The sequence below is a fragment of the Oxyura jamaicensis genome, chromosome Z (assembly GCF_011077185.1).
Source record: "Oxyura jamaicensis isolate SHBP4307 breed ruddy duck chromosome Z, BPBGC_Ojam_1.0, whole genome shotgun sequence".
In the NCBI taxonomy this organism is placed as follows: domain Eukaryota; kingdom Metazoa; phylum Chordata; class Aves; order Anseriformes; family Anatidae; genus Oxyura; species Oxyura jamaicensis.
The window spans coordinates 65,592,400-65,609,688 of record NC_048926.1 but is presented as its reverse complement, the minus strand read 5'-3'; the positions used below and the strand labels follow the sequence as shown (position 1 = coordinate 65,609,688).

General features: G+C 38.1%; 1 protein-coding gene and 1 long non-coding RNA gene across 2 annotated transcripts in view; one reads left to right on the top strand and one right to left on the bottom strand.

Annotated features, from left to right (window-relative positions):
- Window positions 1-10,319, top strand: part of HSD17B4 (hydroxysteroid 17-beta dehydrogenase 4) — a 62,840-nt gene extending 52,521 nt beyond the window's left edge. The window contains exons 22-24 of the mRNA XM_035309797.1: window positions 234-372; window positions 7,964-8,091; window positions 9,893-10,319. Of these exons, the coding sequence (XP_035165688.1) occupies window positions 234-372; window positions 7,964-8,091; window positions 9,893-9,982 (357 nt within the window). The 3' untranslated portion in view covers window positions 9,983-10,319. The remainder of the gene's footprint in view (window positions 1-233; window positions 373-7,963; window positions 8,092-9,892) is intronic.
- Window positions 10,320-11,748: 1,429 nt separating this feature from the next.
- Window positions 11,749-17,289, bottom strand: part of LOC118156053 — an 11,335-nt gene continuing 5,794 nt past the window's right edge. The window contains exon 3 of the long non-coding RNA XR_004746128.1: window positions 11,749-12,038. This is a non-coding gene — a long non-coding RNA (uncharacterized LOC118156053). The remainder of the gene's footprint in view (window positions 12,039-17,289) is intronic.

The window sequence follows — 17,289 nt, the reverse complement described above, 5'->3', positions numbered from 1 at the left end:
AAAGCAAGAGATGAAATAATTCTCAAGCAAGAGTCCCTGAAACATTTTCTGCTTGAATGTACTCTCTAATGCTGACAATTGCTAGAGGTAATTATTTGTGGTGGAAGACATCTCAATTACTCTTAATAATTCTGCAATAGACACTTTTTTGGACACAATGCTTGAACTGATAGTCATATTTGTTCCCTTTTGAACAGAGCTTTCAATTTCAAATTCTTCATATTTTTTTTAAGACTGCAGGGCTGCAGAGTGACCTTGTGTTTGAAGAAATAGGCCGTCGCGTCAAAGAGATTGGAAATGAATTGGTAAAGAAAGTAAATGCCATATTCCAGTGGGACATAACTAAAGATGGAAAAACAGCAATGCAATGGAGTAAGTCATAGTTTTGTATGATGTCCTGATGCATTTTTTAATGAAACAAGATTAGTTATACTTTTTCTAATTCAACTGTTATCTTGAAAATAAGCTTAAAGTAGTAGATGAATCTACTAAAAATCTGACTGTGTACTGAATACGCAAGTAATGGGGTTGTCAGTTAATGTTCAGTAATGGAAGTTACTAAACTTCTAAAACCCATGATTATTCTCTCCCTCCATCCCATTGTTGTGGATGTGATAGGGAAGTAAGCAAACTGCTATGTGTTGCTTAGTTGCTTTGCAGGTTAAACCACAACATAATTAAAAACACAAGCTAAACAGAGACAAGCATTCAAAAGTTTTATTTTTGACATTAGTCAATTTCGTCCATAGAATTTCACTTCTCTAAACCTCATTTTAATTTGGCCCAGTGTTTTTTTTAGTTGATCTCCTGTGTAAACTAACTGTAAATCAGTTTTCTAAACATTATGCTAATTTAGCTTGTAATAATTTTGAAATCTCATTCTTAAAGTAAAATTGTTCTTTTGAGATCGACATCCCATGACATACAAGCAGAGAAAAATATGAAATTAAAATTAGTTTAGAATTTGGTTCTTGTAGGTAAATATTGCATACCGCTTCGCTCTGTGTTCAGAATTCTTGACATACTATAATTGGAACAAGTGAAATGTCAGGAGGTGGATTAATTTGTGAGAGTTTTTTGTTTTGTTGTAAGCTTTGAGTTAATGCTAATTATTTCATTATCCATCTTCTTTTTAAGCCTCTACTTCTAAGGGCCTCCTAGGACCTTACAAGTAGTGCTTATGGTACTCTTGGGCTACCTGCTAGGCTCTTTCCTGCGTGAAACCCGTTACCTAGTTGTGCTGTCTTGTCTTCTCATCTTTTGACTTGTCACTTTTGCACAGCTTAGTGTTGTTGTGAAAACTGCAGCAATTGACAGTGCTAGAAACAATCTGGGCCCTGCAGCTCATTGATGTCTCACTTGATAATTGTAGCTCCAGCATCTTCTGCTAATGTCCTTGAGCTTTCCAGATCTGTGAGGAGCGTGGGAGGGAAGCAGATAAGAGAAAGCAGCAGTATTAAGGACTGCTGTAAAATTTTCTCATCTAGGCAGTCATTCTGGTGTTTCCAAACTTTTAATTTATATTTGCTTTTAGTGTTTTAATTGTAACTGTAGCCTTTTGATCTCTTCTGCACAGTAAGACGAGATTATTTTTTATTACTTTAAATTAAATAGGATTTATGAACTCTGTAACTGTTGTTATGGAGGCACTTATGATGATAGTACTAATATTAGTAACACTAGTCTGTTTAATCAGCAATGACCTTTACTTTTATTTAGCTTTCTGTAGGTTGTGTGAAACTATGGATATAGAAACACCAGTCTTGTACTCAGGATATGAAATTTTGGATAGCTCATTCAGTATTTGAAAAACGTTGAGCTGTATACATTGACATTTGATCTTAATTAGTGTTTTTTCTTTAAAGAAACAAGTTGCTCTAATTTAAGAGGCTGCTAAAAATGGACATAAATCAATATAGATTTTGACAGTATCAAGACCATAAGCTTAGCAGTGCTGGATCTTTTTTTTAAACAGAATTCTCATTAGAGACCCCACAGCTTTGATTTCGGCTTCTCCAGTTAGCTTTAGTACCTAAAGCATGCTTTGGTCTCTCCTGCATATTTATTACTGTACAACAATTGCTTCTGTTGTTTTCAGTACTTATAAAATATTTGTCTTTGTTTAGAGCTAAGCTACTTAATTTCAAGTTCTCTTTCCATAGATAGAAGACATAGCCACTGAGATTTATTAGCTGATAGTTACTGGCTCTCTATAATGGTAGTCAGGATTTTCCCCTTGTGTTGCTTTTTAATCATGCTTCTGAAGGCACTGCTGAAGGCAGAAAATACTTCTGTTCCTTTTCAGTTCTTGGAAAAATAAAACTTCTGTAGAAAAACTGCAGAGAAATCATTATGTGTGTTTGATTGTGCATGCCACTGATTTCACTGGGAAATTGCTTAATAATTTATGACATGAGTGACTCTGGGCAATGAAGAGTGGGTGACACTTCATTCCATTTACTTTTAGAATGAGCCTTGTATGGTCGTTACTTATCCTCTGTGAGGCAGAATTTAAAAACAAACAAACAAAAAAAAACACATCAAAAAGACACAAAGTCTGTCCCCTTGATAGCTTTCTCTTAAGGATGGTAGGGCAGTCTTAACAAGCAAGGCAAAACTCATACCACAAATGACAGACTCTCTAGCTTTTGGACTACCAGCTATTGAACTGTGTAGAGTTTTTGTCTGTCATTTTGGGCTTTTTTATTTTTACTCTGACAAGACCATCTTATGGAGGATAATAATTCATAGGTGTTTAATTACCTGTAATATGTAATATATACAATTAAAAACAAAAATTTGAAAGATGGCTACTGCTTCATCCACTGAAAAGGCACCTTCTTTGGTCTTAAATCCTTTTGGAAAGCTAGAGATGTTCTGCTCTGATGCTTGGAATCTGCTCTGGCATTCAGCTTATTTCTTTCATTGCTAGTTTATGTTCACTTGTCTGCATATTGGTGCTGTAGTTTAACCTCAGTTATGATCTGAATAATCTGGGTATATGTTGGGAGATGAGAAAAATGATCATATATGTTTCTAATACCCCTTTTTTTCCTGCAAAAAATGAACAGGCAAAATTCTGGGGGTAGTTTTCCCTATCTGTAAGGAATTAATTTATTTCCTCTCTTCAAAAGACCAGTGTATGCCGTGGTTTTGATCATTGTACACCAGAAAGGAACACTTAGTTTTTTAACAAGCTTAAAAGAAAGGAAGTGAACAAGGTGGAGGTGGGGAAACTTGTCAAGTAACAGGAGATGATGCTTCTCGAAAAAGGCAGTATTGGTTGTTACAGATTTCGTTCGTGGATGCTGTGATTATTTTTTTTTTGTGTGTGTGTGTGTGTCTTCTGTAGCAGATATAGCGATACTGTTTAAAAGAATAAAGTAGAAATGGAAATCACAGTTTTCATCTTTCTAGAAAAGAACATACTATTAGATAGCTCCTCTTTAAAAAACAAAAAACAAAACTAGTATGTCTTAATTTGAGATGGATTAAAGATTTGTTGTGATTAAATAAAATTTTATCCTTGGTACCATGAGCATGCAGTATTTACAGACATACTTGTGCTTGGAGAGTTTACAATTAATTTTAGATGTAGATTGATAAACAGCGTCCTTGAGATTTGGATGTGAAATAGAGGAGAACAAGGCTTGCAACAATGGATTATGTATCTTATTCAGAGTTCTTAGAATTTCCTGAGTCACAACTTTTTAACTCTAATTTCATGTCATCTGAACTTCACGATGGTGAGACTGATTAATCAATATATTTGATGAGATGTATCAAAACTGTTTTTCCAGCCGGGGCTTAGTAGAGGAGAAGAGGGTCTGTTGTGTCTTAAGAGATGTTATGTCAGGCATTTTCAGCATCTGGCTTCCCTTCTGGAAGAATCTGGGAAAGGCAGGGACAACCAAAAATGTAATGCATGCATAATGAAGCACAAGATGAGACTCGTGCTTTTGTAGACACCAATGTCATTGAAGCAGAAGGGGGAAAAAGTGTTCTTGGTATTGGAATGGAGATTCCCCTGCAGTCTGTGGAGAAGACCATGATGAAGCAGGTTGTTGTCCTGAAGCCCATGGTGTACCCGGGCAGAGCAGATTTGCACCCTGCAGCCTGTGGAGGACCCCACGCCACAGCAGTTGGATGTGCCCTGAAGGAAGCTGTGGCCTATGGAGAACCTACACAGGAACAGGTTCTCCTGGGGAACCTACAGGGGAGAAGAGTGAGGTGGAAGGAGAACCGGAGAGGAATTGCTGTGGACTGACCACAACCCCTATTCTCCATCCCCCAGCACTGCTCAGAGTCATGAGTGAAGTTGAGCCTGGGAGGATGAAAGTGTTTTTTGTTGGGATTTTGTTTCTTGCTATCCTACCCAAATTTTAATTGGCAATAAATAAAATTAATCTTCACCAAGTCAAGTCTGTTTTGCCAATTATAGTAATTGGTGAATGGTATGTCCTTATCTCAACCCTCAAGCTTTTGCATATTTTCTTCCCCTGTCCTGCTGTGGAGGAGGAGTGAGAGGGCGGTTGGGTGGGCACCTGGCAGCCAGTTGATCTCAACTCAGGACACCAGGGCTTGCTGATCAATGCTTTTTGTGTGCCTCAAACTGAGCTCACCATTGGTATGGTTCATCACAGTGCTAGTGTTTGAGCAGAGGTGTATTGTAAGAGCTCCTTATCAGTTAAGGCTGGTTAACCTTAGGAGATGGTATCCTCTGTGAAACTTCGTACTAATCTGGACCTGAGTAACCCATGGGAGTGACGTTTAAAGGCTTACTTATAATGTTAGACTATATAGCAGGGGTTTGGGATTAAAGGCATGTTACACAGCTCTTACCCACAATCACAGAAGGTATAGGAAGACTGTAGTGGCCCTAATCCCTGACAAACATTTTTTGCTCTTTTTTTTCTTTAGCAAATTTTCATCACATGAATACTGTGAAGCTTCGCAACCAAAATATTTGACTTTTTTTTTTTTTTTTGGCATATGTGTAGGGGAAAGTGATTTGGCAAGAAGCAGAACTCATCTGTTTTGTTTCACTAGCTGTGAAGCGTACAGAAATAAAAAAATACATAAATGATTTTCAAGAGGTCATCAAAGTCTACAATGTTACTTAGGTTTATTTGTAACTTGAACAGTGGTATCTTAACTACTGGTATGATATAGTTCTTTTTATGATGGACAGGCAGATTGTTCATCTTGTGCTCAGTAGTCAATTTTCTTTTCTTACTGTCTGTACTGGGTCTGGCTGGGATGTTACCTTTCCCTGCAGCAGCCCATACAGTGCTGCGCTCTACACGTGTAGCTAGAACAGCAGTGGTATCACACTACTGTTGTGTCTGCTGCTGAGAAGTGCTGGCACAGCATCAGGACTCTCTCTGACCCTCCTAGGGGGTGGCCAAAAAGTGAGAAAGAAACATCAGCAGGGCAGCTGACCTAAACCAACCAAAGGGATATTCCATACCATATGATGTCACACTCAGCAATAAAAGGTGGAAAAAGGAAGAAGAGGGGAGGGGTGGGCTCTCATTGTGAAGACGTCTGTCCTCCTCCCGAACACCGGCTACGTGCGTTGAGGCCCTGCTTCAAGGACGTGGTCAAGCATCGCTCATTTGTGGGAAGTAGAGAGTAATTTCTTTCCTCTGCACTTCCACATAGCCTTTACTTGTTTTGTTTAGTTATTCCCTTTCCCCTCTTCCCCTCTTCCCCTTTCCCTTTTTTTCCTTTAGTTGAATTGTTTAATTAATAATAATATTTCCTTAATAATATATTTATATATATATATATATATATATATATATTCCCCTCTTTAATTAAATCATCCTTATCTCAACCTGTGAGTTGTTCTTCCCTTTACTTCTTCCCCTCCTCATCTGAGGAGGGGGAGTGAGAGAGCGGTTGTGGCGTTCAACTGCCTAGCATGGTAAAACCACCACACTGTCAAGCTAGTGGTGTCCATTAAACCAATCCCTGAAATTACAATTCACCTTAAAATGAAGTGGATAATAATTATCTGTTATGTCACTTTTCTCACTGAACAGGACTGTACGCTCAATTCTCTTTCTAGTTTTATTATAACTGGCTAAATATTACTTACAAGAGATTTCAAAAATTGAAAGGCTTAACTGTGTCAGACAGAAAAAAGCTATTGTCAATCTGTTTAGTTCACCTTAACCTTTCAGAAATATTACTTGAAAAAAATAAGCATGAGGCAGTTTATGCAGAAATAAATCTCTACCATTAGACAAGTGTCATAAATTTTGGCAACTAAAAGAAACTGTTTGGCAATCTTAAGTCTGTGATTAGAGATGTCATGTTCTTTGGTAATGATCTTGTTTTGTGCTTAAAAAAGAGGGGGCCAAATGGAAAAGGTGTAAAGGAAAATGCTGGGTATTTGCAAAATATGAGAAAGAGCTGGCAGAGCACACCCTGTCAAAATATTCTTCTAAACAAACGACACAATACTGGATAGTGTTAGCCTTGTAATAGATAATTTTGGCGGGCCACTTGGTGTGGGAAAATAACACTCTGAAGCTCCAGGCACTTAGGAGAATTTTTGGCTTTCAAGAAAAGGACGACAGATGTTTGGCAAGGCTTTAAATGCTCTTTCCACCAAGCACAATGTGCTGCATTGCCTGTTGGGCAAAATATGGAAAATGCTACCATGTATTTGAAAGCTACCACATTCATTTCTCTGAATATATGATGCTAATTTAAAATCCTCAAAGTTCGCTGCTAATGTGAAGTTTTTGTGTTATTTGCACTCGTTATTTCTTTTGACTCTGAAGTGTTTTGTGCTGTTTGCAAGAATTTCAAAATCTCAGTCCTTGCTGTAAGTTCCCCTCCCTGTTAGCTAGGTTGTCTCTACATGGCTTTTAGAACTAACCAGAAAGCTGAGATTTAACTGAAAACTTTCATAACAATCCATTGTTTTATTCCTTCCAGAGATGTTTTAGTATTGAGCAATTGTCTCTGGTTTACTTTAAATGAGTATTTTCCTGCCTTTATATCAATAGATTTTTTTTCCCTTTCATCTACTAAAGTTCTCATCCAAACTAGTAACAGTCTTCTCCCATGCTGTGTTAAATTATGTTGATGACAATGAAATTATTAAAACCAACGTGCATGGAACAATGATAAAACAAAATAACCGAACTTATATGCATGCGTCCCTTAATCATTTGCGCTGTTTCAAAGCATACTTTAAGGAGAGAGATAGTATAATTTCTATCTGAATGAATATCGAAAGTTCATCTAGCATAGTTACTGAAGAAGCAGACACTGGAAATGATTAGGAAATGTATGCTGTTTTCTTTTCTGAAGACTAATGTCTGAGCTACAGAAACATCAGTGATCTTGGAGAAGGGTAGTGCAATGCTGATACCTAAGTTATATCTATTCATAACAATGAAAGGACAGATCTTTTTTCAGGTGATGTAGGGATTGTTCTCACTTAGATTTCTATAAAACAATGTGCTTGTGACTGAAATACGGATTTGTTAACTACATTTTGAGTGTCTCTTCTGGCCTGTCTTATCTGCTACGGATTTGTTAACTACATTTTGAGTGTCTCTTCTGGCCTGTCTTACCTGCTCTAAAAATATCAACTACAAACTTTCTTAATCTCCACTTTCTTAAAAGAGTTTGAATTTTGAATTTACTACTGTTCAATTGCTTAGCTATTAACCTAGAGGATGAAAGCACTTTGTTACTATCTGTGCATGATTAACTGTTGCTAGAACAGTACTGGAATAGATATTTTTCCCCCTATTCTGTTACTTACTTTCATTAAAGAAGAATATAAAAATAACAACATAAAAACACTATTTTCTATGTAACTTAGCTTGATGTTTATGTTTAGATTGGATACTTTGTAATAATATAGAGAGGAGTGTTATTTAAACTGAGAATTTCATCTTTATTTTGAACTAAAACTGTTTTTGCTTCTCTTTCTCAGCAATTGACTTGAAGAATGGCTCTGGGGCTGTGTATCAAGGACCTGCAAGAAGTTCTGCTGATACTACCTTCACTCTCTCAGACCAAGATTTTATGGATGTGGTGCAACAAAAGACCAACCCCCAAAAGGTAAAACTTTTGTGTCATGGATGCACTAACTTGCCTGGGAAATTACTGTTTATTTTAGTTCAGTTCTGGGATCATGTTTGTTTGCATTCCAAAACACTCAACTCAGGATGTTTGACAGTGCAAACCAGATTCAAATTAGGTATAAGCACATATAACCTTGTACTAAATTAATCAGAAGGCATGGTAAAGAATTTATGCCATCTTTACCTCTAAGGAAGACAAAGGTATCTCGAATGACATAAATAAAGCCTAGCAGTGCAAAATTATTTTTTAGTTTGTTTTTTGGCACTTCACAATATGATTTGCAAGGTTAGGGTTCATTGGTTTTGCCACTAGGGATGTTTTGATCGGTATTACAGGAAGTTGGTATTTATTGCAGTGCTTTGATTTACTGCTACTACTGATGCAAAGAAAAATCACTGTCAGTGCGTGAATGCAGACACATTGAAACTGGGCAAACTTCACCCAAATGAGGTAGTTTTTAAGGGAAACATTTAAGAAAGGCTACTTTCTTAAGTTGGTGCTTTCAGCTTCTTGGGGTAATCAACTGCTTAAAACTACTGATTTCACCAGTATAAAAATGCCTTGTGTAAAAATAAATTAAATTCTCACAAGTTTAACATCAGCTTACAGATTAAAGCTTGAGCAAATGAAAAGTTTAATCAGCTCATTGAGAATCAAACATTTGCTTTTCTTTGATCCCAAGCAGAAGTTGTTGGGGGCTTTGTTTTTAAAATTGGAGACTAATGTTGGTGGCAAATATTTAAGTCCTACATACCACATAAGTAAAAACCTTTGTGACCCTCTGTATATAGCAGGAATAGGGCATAAACAAGATGTTGACATGTCATCACCAGAAAGCTAGAAAACAATGATTGCAATTTTAGGCATATTATCTATTCTTAGGCATTAGTATTTCCTTGGAGTTCTGTGAAGTTTTTAATCTAAAGGAGCTCTGTGCATCTATTCAAATTCTGTTCTGTTGTCTCTTTCTACCTTAATTGAATGTATTTCAAGTTAATGGAACTATGCAAAAGCATGCTGTTTTGAGAACTTTCAAAGAGCTCTCAAATTGCAAAACCACAGCACAGCAAAACGAGTTTAAAAGAAAAAAGAACTAGATTGAAACAGCGTATATAGCTTTTTGAACTAGGGACAATATGAATGCGATGTACCAGCATTTCAGTGAGAATAGTCAGTGATCTCTGATTCTGCAAACATAACAAAATCTGTTCCCTGTATTGTCTATTTTTTGTATGTTGCAATATACTATGTATAAAGCCATTACATTTCTTCAGAATATGCATGTGTGTGTATTGTGAAAGTTCCCGTTTGGAATTGTTACAAATTTGAACAAGTGGATGCCTTTTTAGTAAGGCAAGGATATATGAACTTCTCTTGCATAAGGAGGAGAAGACTGGAAGCTTTATTTTTGTGCATCTGCAAAGTTTTTGTCAGCTTCTGCAAAGAAGTTTGGCTTACACCAGATGAAGTTGTCTGTGCTGTGTTTAGGAAAGAAATTGAGGCCACTAAATTTTTGGTTGTTTGGCTTGGTTTTGCTTTTTTGGTTGGTAAACAAGGTCTTTCCAGTGCTCTAGATTGAAAATGGTGATTATGGATGCCATTAAATTGGATCTTAGATTGTGTTTCTTTTAAAAATCCCAAACCAGTAGGGGTTTCTCACTGAAGGCTTTCACAGAAGCATTAAACAGCCACAAGTTTCTTCGGCTTTTTGTTTGGAGATAGCAATTCTTTGAATTGTGCAATTGAATACACTTTTTCCTTTCTTTGCTTTCTGTAGGCATTCTTTTCTGGTAAGCTAAAAGTGAAGGGGAACATCATGCTGAGCCAGAAACTGGAAACAATCCTGAAAGATTATGCCAAACTCTGAATTGCTCAATCATCTACCACAGTAGTGAAGAACTTCAGAAAACAGAAACTTCAATTACTTCAGAAGCAATGATTAAAACACTTTGTAGACTACGTAACATTAATGTACTGATTCATTAAACTGCTAATATACAAGCTATTTTAATTGCTGTAGACACAATTATGAAATGACCGTAACCGTTAATAGTGTTCCTTCTTTGTTTCTCAGCATCAGTACAGAATCATACTTTTCTCATTGTACATCTTTCTCTGAATAAAAGGTATGTAGTTCTTATAAAGATGCATATATTTCTATATTAATTCTAATGAAAATTAAATGAATATACCTCTTTAATATTTTCTGTCTTATTTCTCATTTGTATCACCTTAGTTAGACATCCTAATTTCTTAGAACATACTGGCTTATAATTAAAATTAATATTTTTTATCTTAAGCTCCCACAATCCCAGTGAAATAACTGGAAAATTCTGTTCCATTTGTTTGCATCTTGCCATTTTTTTTTTCTGTACAGAAGAAGATACTTGAAGTGTAGCTCTGTCAACCTGTTTCAGGCAGTCACTTTTTTTTATAAGTTTCTGTTACAATTTACACAGAAATTCAAAAAGGCTTTCTGAGATGGATCCCTCATTATTTTAATTAGGGGTTTTTCACACTGAACTCTAAAGGCTTTCTGTCTTTGTTTGAAAAAACAAGAGAGCATTTCCAAGCACATTTTTACTAAAAGAATTGCTCAAGTACTGCAGAAGATGTTTTTTAAAAACAGGTTTATCTGTTTATTCACTCTTTCATACTGGGGAAAAAAATGTTTTAATGTTGAGCACTAGGAAACGAAGGTTTGTTACTACTTAAGAGTATAGGACAGCTGAAATTAGAAGAGGTAGCTACCCTACCAGTTGAGAGAGTTGCTGTACTGCTATGGCATGTACATGCTTACTTTTATAATCTGCATCTTTCCCATCAGTGTCATTAACACTTCTAGCCTGTAAATACCTACTGCTGAATGAAGACAAGGATCATGTGTTTTTTTTATGGGGGGCCAGATTCAAACTTTTTTTTTTTTTTTCTCCTGCCTTTCCAATTGTGCTATTTTCTCCCTCTTTGAGGTAGTCGAGTTAAATGATGAGGTCAAATGAAATGGTAGTTGTTGTCAAATACTTCCAGAAGGACCTGGACAGGCTGGGGAAATGAGTCAACAGGAGCTTCATGAAGCTCAACAAGGAGAAGTGCGAAGTCCTGCACCTGGAGAAAAATGACCCCATGCATCAATGTATGCTGGGGACCATCCACCTAGAAAGCAGCTTGGCAGAAAAGGACCATGGATTCCTGGTGGACACCAAACTGAACATGAGCAGGCAGTGTGCCCTTGCTACAAAGAAGGCTGATGGTATCATGGGCTTCATTAGGCAAAGCACTGCTAGCAGGTGGAGGGAGGTGATCCTTCCCCTCTCTCTACTCAGCACTGGTGAGGCCATAGCTGGAGAGCTGGGTCCCGTTCTGGGTTCCACAGTATAAGAAAGATGAACATACTGGTGAGAGTCAATGAAGGGCCACAGATAAGATGAAGGGACTGGAGTGCTGGAGTGTAGTTATCCCTGTGAGGGAAGGCTGGGAAACTGGGGACTGTTCAGCCTGAAAATTGGAGGGGTGGGGTGGGTGGGGAGGAACGGTGCAAAGAGGACAGAAGCAGCTTCTTTCCAGTGTTACCCAGTGCCGCCAGGACAAGAGACAATGGGTGCAATTTGTGACCCAGGAGGATCTCTGTGAACATCAGGAAACACTTTGCTGTGCAGGTGCATGAGCACTGGCACAGGTTGCCAGAGCGGCCGTGGAGTCTTCCTTCTTCAAGAACTTAAGAAGCTGTCTGAGCATGGCCCTGGGCATCCTGTTCTAGGTTCTTTCCTGCCTGAGCAGGAAAGTTGGACCTGATGACCTACAGAGATCTGATTCAGCCTTGACTGCTTTGTGATTCTGTATGCAGCGTTGCATTAAAAGAGAGGCTAGGAGGAAGTGGTAAGCATTAATTCTTTATGGGAAACATTTTTGTTTGATAGGTGTTACTGAAGGCTTAGCACTGAAGGCTTTCACTGACATAGATTAATTCTCATGAAGGCCAGCATCATGGTAACAGATATGAGTGAATTACTAATTTTGTATATATGGGTAGAACTGTGATAGCCATGTGTATATGATTTCCTGAAGAAACTATGCTTTTACATACTGCTTGCCACCTGAACACCTGGGACTGGAGAACATTTATTTATTTATAACCCTGAACTAGGAGTTGGCATCACTTCCCTGGCTGCCTGAGTAGACTGTAGCTATTAAAGAACTTGTTAGGATTGCAGATGAGTTTGGCAGTTGGAGGACAGATGTTACACATTGTACTACTGAGTCAAATTCTTCATAAAAGTATTTCCTCTCAGCTATACTGTCAGCTATGTTTTGATCAAGACAGAAATATGAAACTGACACATCAGCTAGAGTGTCTCATAAATCACTTCATGAATAGAATCACAGAATGGCTTGGCTTGGTAGGGACCATAAAGACCATCCAGTTCTGGGGGGGCGGGGCCGCCCCCCCCCCCCCGGGCGGGGATGTCACCCCCTCCAACCTGGCCTTGAACACCTCCAGGAATGGGGCATCCACAGCTTCTCTGGGCAACCTGTGCCAGTGCCTCACCACCCTCTGAGTGAAGCATTTCCTCCGAACCTCTCATCTAAATCTCCCCTCTTTTAGTTTAAAACCATTCCCCCTTGTCCTCTCGCTATCTGCCCATGTAAAAGGTCACTTTCCAAGTAGATTGGAAACAGGACAAGTGTGATATTTGCCACCTCAAAGAGGCCATCCAATGCTCATGACTGAAGAAATGCCCTTAAGTGCTTTTTCTGCAGCAGTTATTTCCATGTTAGACCTAATCATTGCTTGCACTGCATAGCTCCTCTTTATCAAGCAACTTTGTAACAGATACAGAAAGGTGTCTTCTATGAATTTCTATAAAAATACTGTATTAGAAAAATTGATTTGTTGCAGTTCTGTGTGTACATGCACATGCTACTTGAAAATATTCACAGAATCATAAAATATGCTGAGTTGGAATGGACCCATAAGGATCACTGAGTCCAACCCCTGCTTCCACACAGCACCACCCAAAAATCAGACCGTATGTCTGACAGCATTGTACAAACACTTCTTGAACTCTCCCAGGCTCAGTGCTGTGACCACTTCCCCGGGCAGCCTGTCCCAGTGCCCCACCACCCTCTGGGGGCAGAACCTTTCCCTAACCCCCACCCTGACCCTCCCCTGTCCCAGCTCCATGCCGTTCCCTTAGGTCCTGTTGCTGTCCCCAGAGAGCAGAGCTCAGCGCCTGCCCCTCCGCTCCCCTCGTGAGGGAGCTGCAGGCCGCCATGAGGCCTCCCCTCAGCCTGCTCTGCTCTGGGCTGAACAAACCAAGGGACCTCAGCTGCTCCTCATACACCTTTCCCTTCAGACCCTTCACCATCTTGGTTGCATGCCTTTGGACACTCACTAATAGTTTTTTATCCTTCTTATACATAAGAAGGTGCCCAAACCTGCACACGGTGCTTGAGGTGAGGCTGCACCACCACAGAATATATTGGGATTTTTGTGTCTAGGACAGCAGTTATATTCATTAAGAATATGATGTTTTTTGCTCTATGAGGAACTGCTCTACAGGGATGGAAGAGACTGCTGTCTCCCCCTTTGGAAGTGGGGAGCAAAGACACTCATGCAAGGGAAGTTGTTTGGTGCTGTTGAATTGCTGAAGCCCTGAAGCCTGCTGCCACTGAGCAGATTAGTAGGTTGGAGTTCACTCTGCTAAGTAACATCAGTTCACGAAATGTGCTTCGTGAGAAGGAAAGAGTTGCATAAGAGCTGTGTGAATTTTAAGTACTTTTGTGTTGATTTCTGTCAGACACAGATCTAAGTTGTATCTCCAATATTGGCCTTGACTAAAAATACAGAAGATACATTCCAAAATTACATTGATATTTGAAATGTACATGCTAGACTTTTGCCTGATTTTAGCTAACTTCGGTGGAGTGGCTTACTAATAGGTGTTACTCTTATATGGAACGGAAAGTCCTCCGTACTTTAGTGTAAAAGGCTCTTCCTTCTACTCTCCTAATGAAGGCTGATTGAGTACACCTCATAATATCACAGTAGACTTGGCTTTCTAGGAGCACAATTTAGGTGTTTAATTATTTCATCTGTTTTGTGGCCTGAATAGCTGCTACTGATGCTTTTGGTGTGTTGATTTCATCCCTGTCCTGAACTATTTTCTCCAGTTGTTTTCTCATTCCAACAAACACTTTGCTGGGTCACATACATACCTGAAACAATTTGGAAGTTTTACTTTTTGCTTTCCTCCTAGCATGTGAAAACATTTGTGGATGCTGGCTTCTAAGAGCATCCCCAGAAACAAGTAATGAAGTATTTTAAAAATATATTCAAGGAAATGTTAGTCGGTTTAGCAGGTGGTTGTTTCAGTTCGGAAGATTCTCAGCTGATTTCTTCTGGAATGGTATAATTCTGGTTTTATACCTTCTGGTTTTACACCTTTCTTCTGGAGCAATTTTTGGGACTTTTCTCATTATTCAGCAGCAACAGTTAAAGCATCCTGTTAACATCCATTTCTACACAAGGCATAGAGGAGACAAGGAGGAACAAGTCAGTTGTTCACCACTTTTTTTTTTTTTTTGGTCAGGGTATCTGCTGTTTTGAATTATTTTCTTTGCTAGGAATAAGTACTCTTACCATATATTGCAAAGCCCCACTTGCGTGCCAAATGTGTTAGCTCTTTAAGTGATGCTGCTAAATTCTCTGGGAGATGAGACTTTTAAAAGCATCTTAGCAGTAAAGTTTTTTACACTGCTATGCTCTTATACTCTTAATGCAGACAAGAGCAAGGTTGTCTGCTGTTTATTGCAATACATGTTTTATAGTGTTTTGATTAATTGTGTGTGCATGTAAATAAGGTGCTTTCTGGACAGCAATGTAAAGCCTGGATGTGAGACTTTCTAGCTATTGCAGGTAAGAATTCAGTTCTTTGTTTTCTGGAATACTTGAGTTAGTGCTAAATCTGGCTGTGTAAATTGCTGTGTCTTTAATTATGGCCCTTACATTCATTGCAGTCTTCCTGCTGCCTAGCAATTACCTCCACCCGCCAAACAGGAGACTGCAGTTCCACAGACGTGTGTCCTCTTCAGTCATTTATGGGTCCTCTTAACTAAAGCAGGAGTGTAGTAATAACAGATGAGGGAAGTTATATAAGCTCGCTATCTATAGGTGTTGGCTTCAAAGAACTTTGCTGAATTTTATGCTTTCTATTCACCAGAATTGTTCTTAATTAGTTTATTTCAGTGAAGTTCAATACATCTTCCAGATGTCACCAATAATTACAGATAACAGCTCTTTAAATGTTGACAAGTGCATTCATAATCAAAGAACATTAAAACAAGTAAAATGGGGGAGGAAGGGAGAAATGAGAGAGGTAAACAAGAGCAACTTCAGATAGAGAAATTGCATGTCCTGCTACCCCTTCTAATGCTTATTCCCACCTCCTTAGAGCTATAGTTGTCCACCTATAATTGCATGTTATACTCCTAAAGGCTATTTGTGTTTGTGTCTGTTGGACTGTACTACTTGTAAAAGCAACTGTCCTTAAATCAATAATCATCCTAAGAAATTAAAATGCTTTGTAAAATGGAAGAACTCAGTAGTATAACAAATACTAATAATACTCATAATCTAGATTTTTTTAAAAATGTTTTTTAATAAACCTCTTCAAAATAATGTAATGTTATACCCTGACAGAGGTTAGTTTCACTGGAAGTATACTTTCTGTTCCACTTCATAAGTGTCAGGGGTAAAGCAGCGTTTAGGAAGCGATGACTCTCCTTTATATAACATTGCTTCGTTATAATGTGAGTAAAGATCTGTGTAAAGAATGGGTAAGTCTCATTGCAGCATTCTCTTTCTGTTCATGGTGTTTGAAAGGGTAAATGGAGAAAGGAAATATTAATATCTTCCAATTCCCGCAGTGTTTTTTTCTTCTACTTCATCTGGTGCAGATACCTTTCTTGCTCTTACGCGAATGAATTCTCCGTGACGATTCCTCTGCAGTGAAGAATTCTCTCCTTTAGACCATCAGCTGTATGCCCAGTAGATTGACATAGACAGCATTGGACATAAGCTGATCTGACATCAGGAAAAATATAGTAGACTATGAATGTAGTTCCATGTAAATTACTTCTAGCATATTTTAGAGTAGTACTGTCAGTAGTTAATGAAGGATTTGGAGTGGTAAGGAAGTCTTTGGTTGCACCCAGATTTCACCTGGGTCCCACTGAACCTTGATTGTGGAAAGAAATGATGCTGGCAGAAAAGTCTTGCTGTTGGCGTTCTAGGAGTTCTGTGGACTACATAAAAAACTGAGTAAGTAGTTATAGGTTTGTGTATCTATGAATAGCTAATTGAAAAAAAAGTTACTATAAGTGTAAGGAAAACAATCACAGTCCATTGCTGAGGCCTGGTCCTACTTTACCCAAATAATTACCTGTCCTTAAAAAATTAGGGAAAATTCTAAACAAATAAAAAATAAAAATGAAAATAAAAGAAAATGGATGTGTTAGAATGATACTACAGTTTGCAGTCTGGCACCAATGTTATTAGGACAGCGGGTTCCTATAGAAAATAGAAACTGAATTACAGCTTGCATCAGTCGACATGACTGGGTTAAACCTCAAAGCATTATTTATTTTCTTCTTACACTGCTTTTTTGTGCATTGTTTTTTACTTGTACTGAGCTTTCCATTGAGATAAAGTGCATGTGACTCATGAAGCTGCCTGACCTTTTCATGAAGCTCCTTGTTCCTCCTGTTTTCTGCTCCTGTATGTCTCTTTCTTTTCTGGTCAAAACTGATCTGAGCTCTGCACGGTTCAGCCTTCTGTTGTGTGAAGCTGAGTCTAATTTTTTTGAACAACAGGCATTGTAATTCCGTGTATCTGCTGTAACCTTATCAGAGCTCATAATAGCTATGGTGCTGAGAGCATCATAATCCTGTTAGAAAATGATGATAAAAGATAGCAGAGTTTCTGATTGAATGTAATACATGTGGTGTTTTAGGTGTTTCTTTTTTTATTAAAGACAAAATGAGGCCACCTGATTACTGTATCAGAGATAAAATAGCCTTCCCGTCTCAAAGCATATTTTATTTTATTTTATTTTATTTTATTTTATTTTATTTTATTTTATTTTATTTTATTTTATTTATTATTATTATTATTTT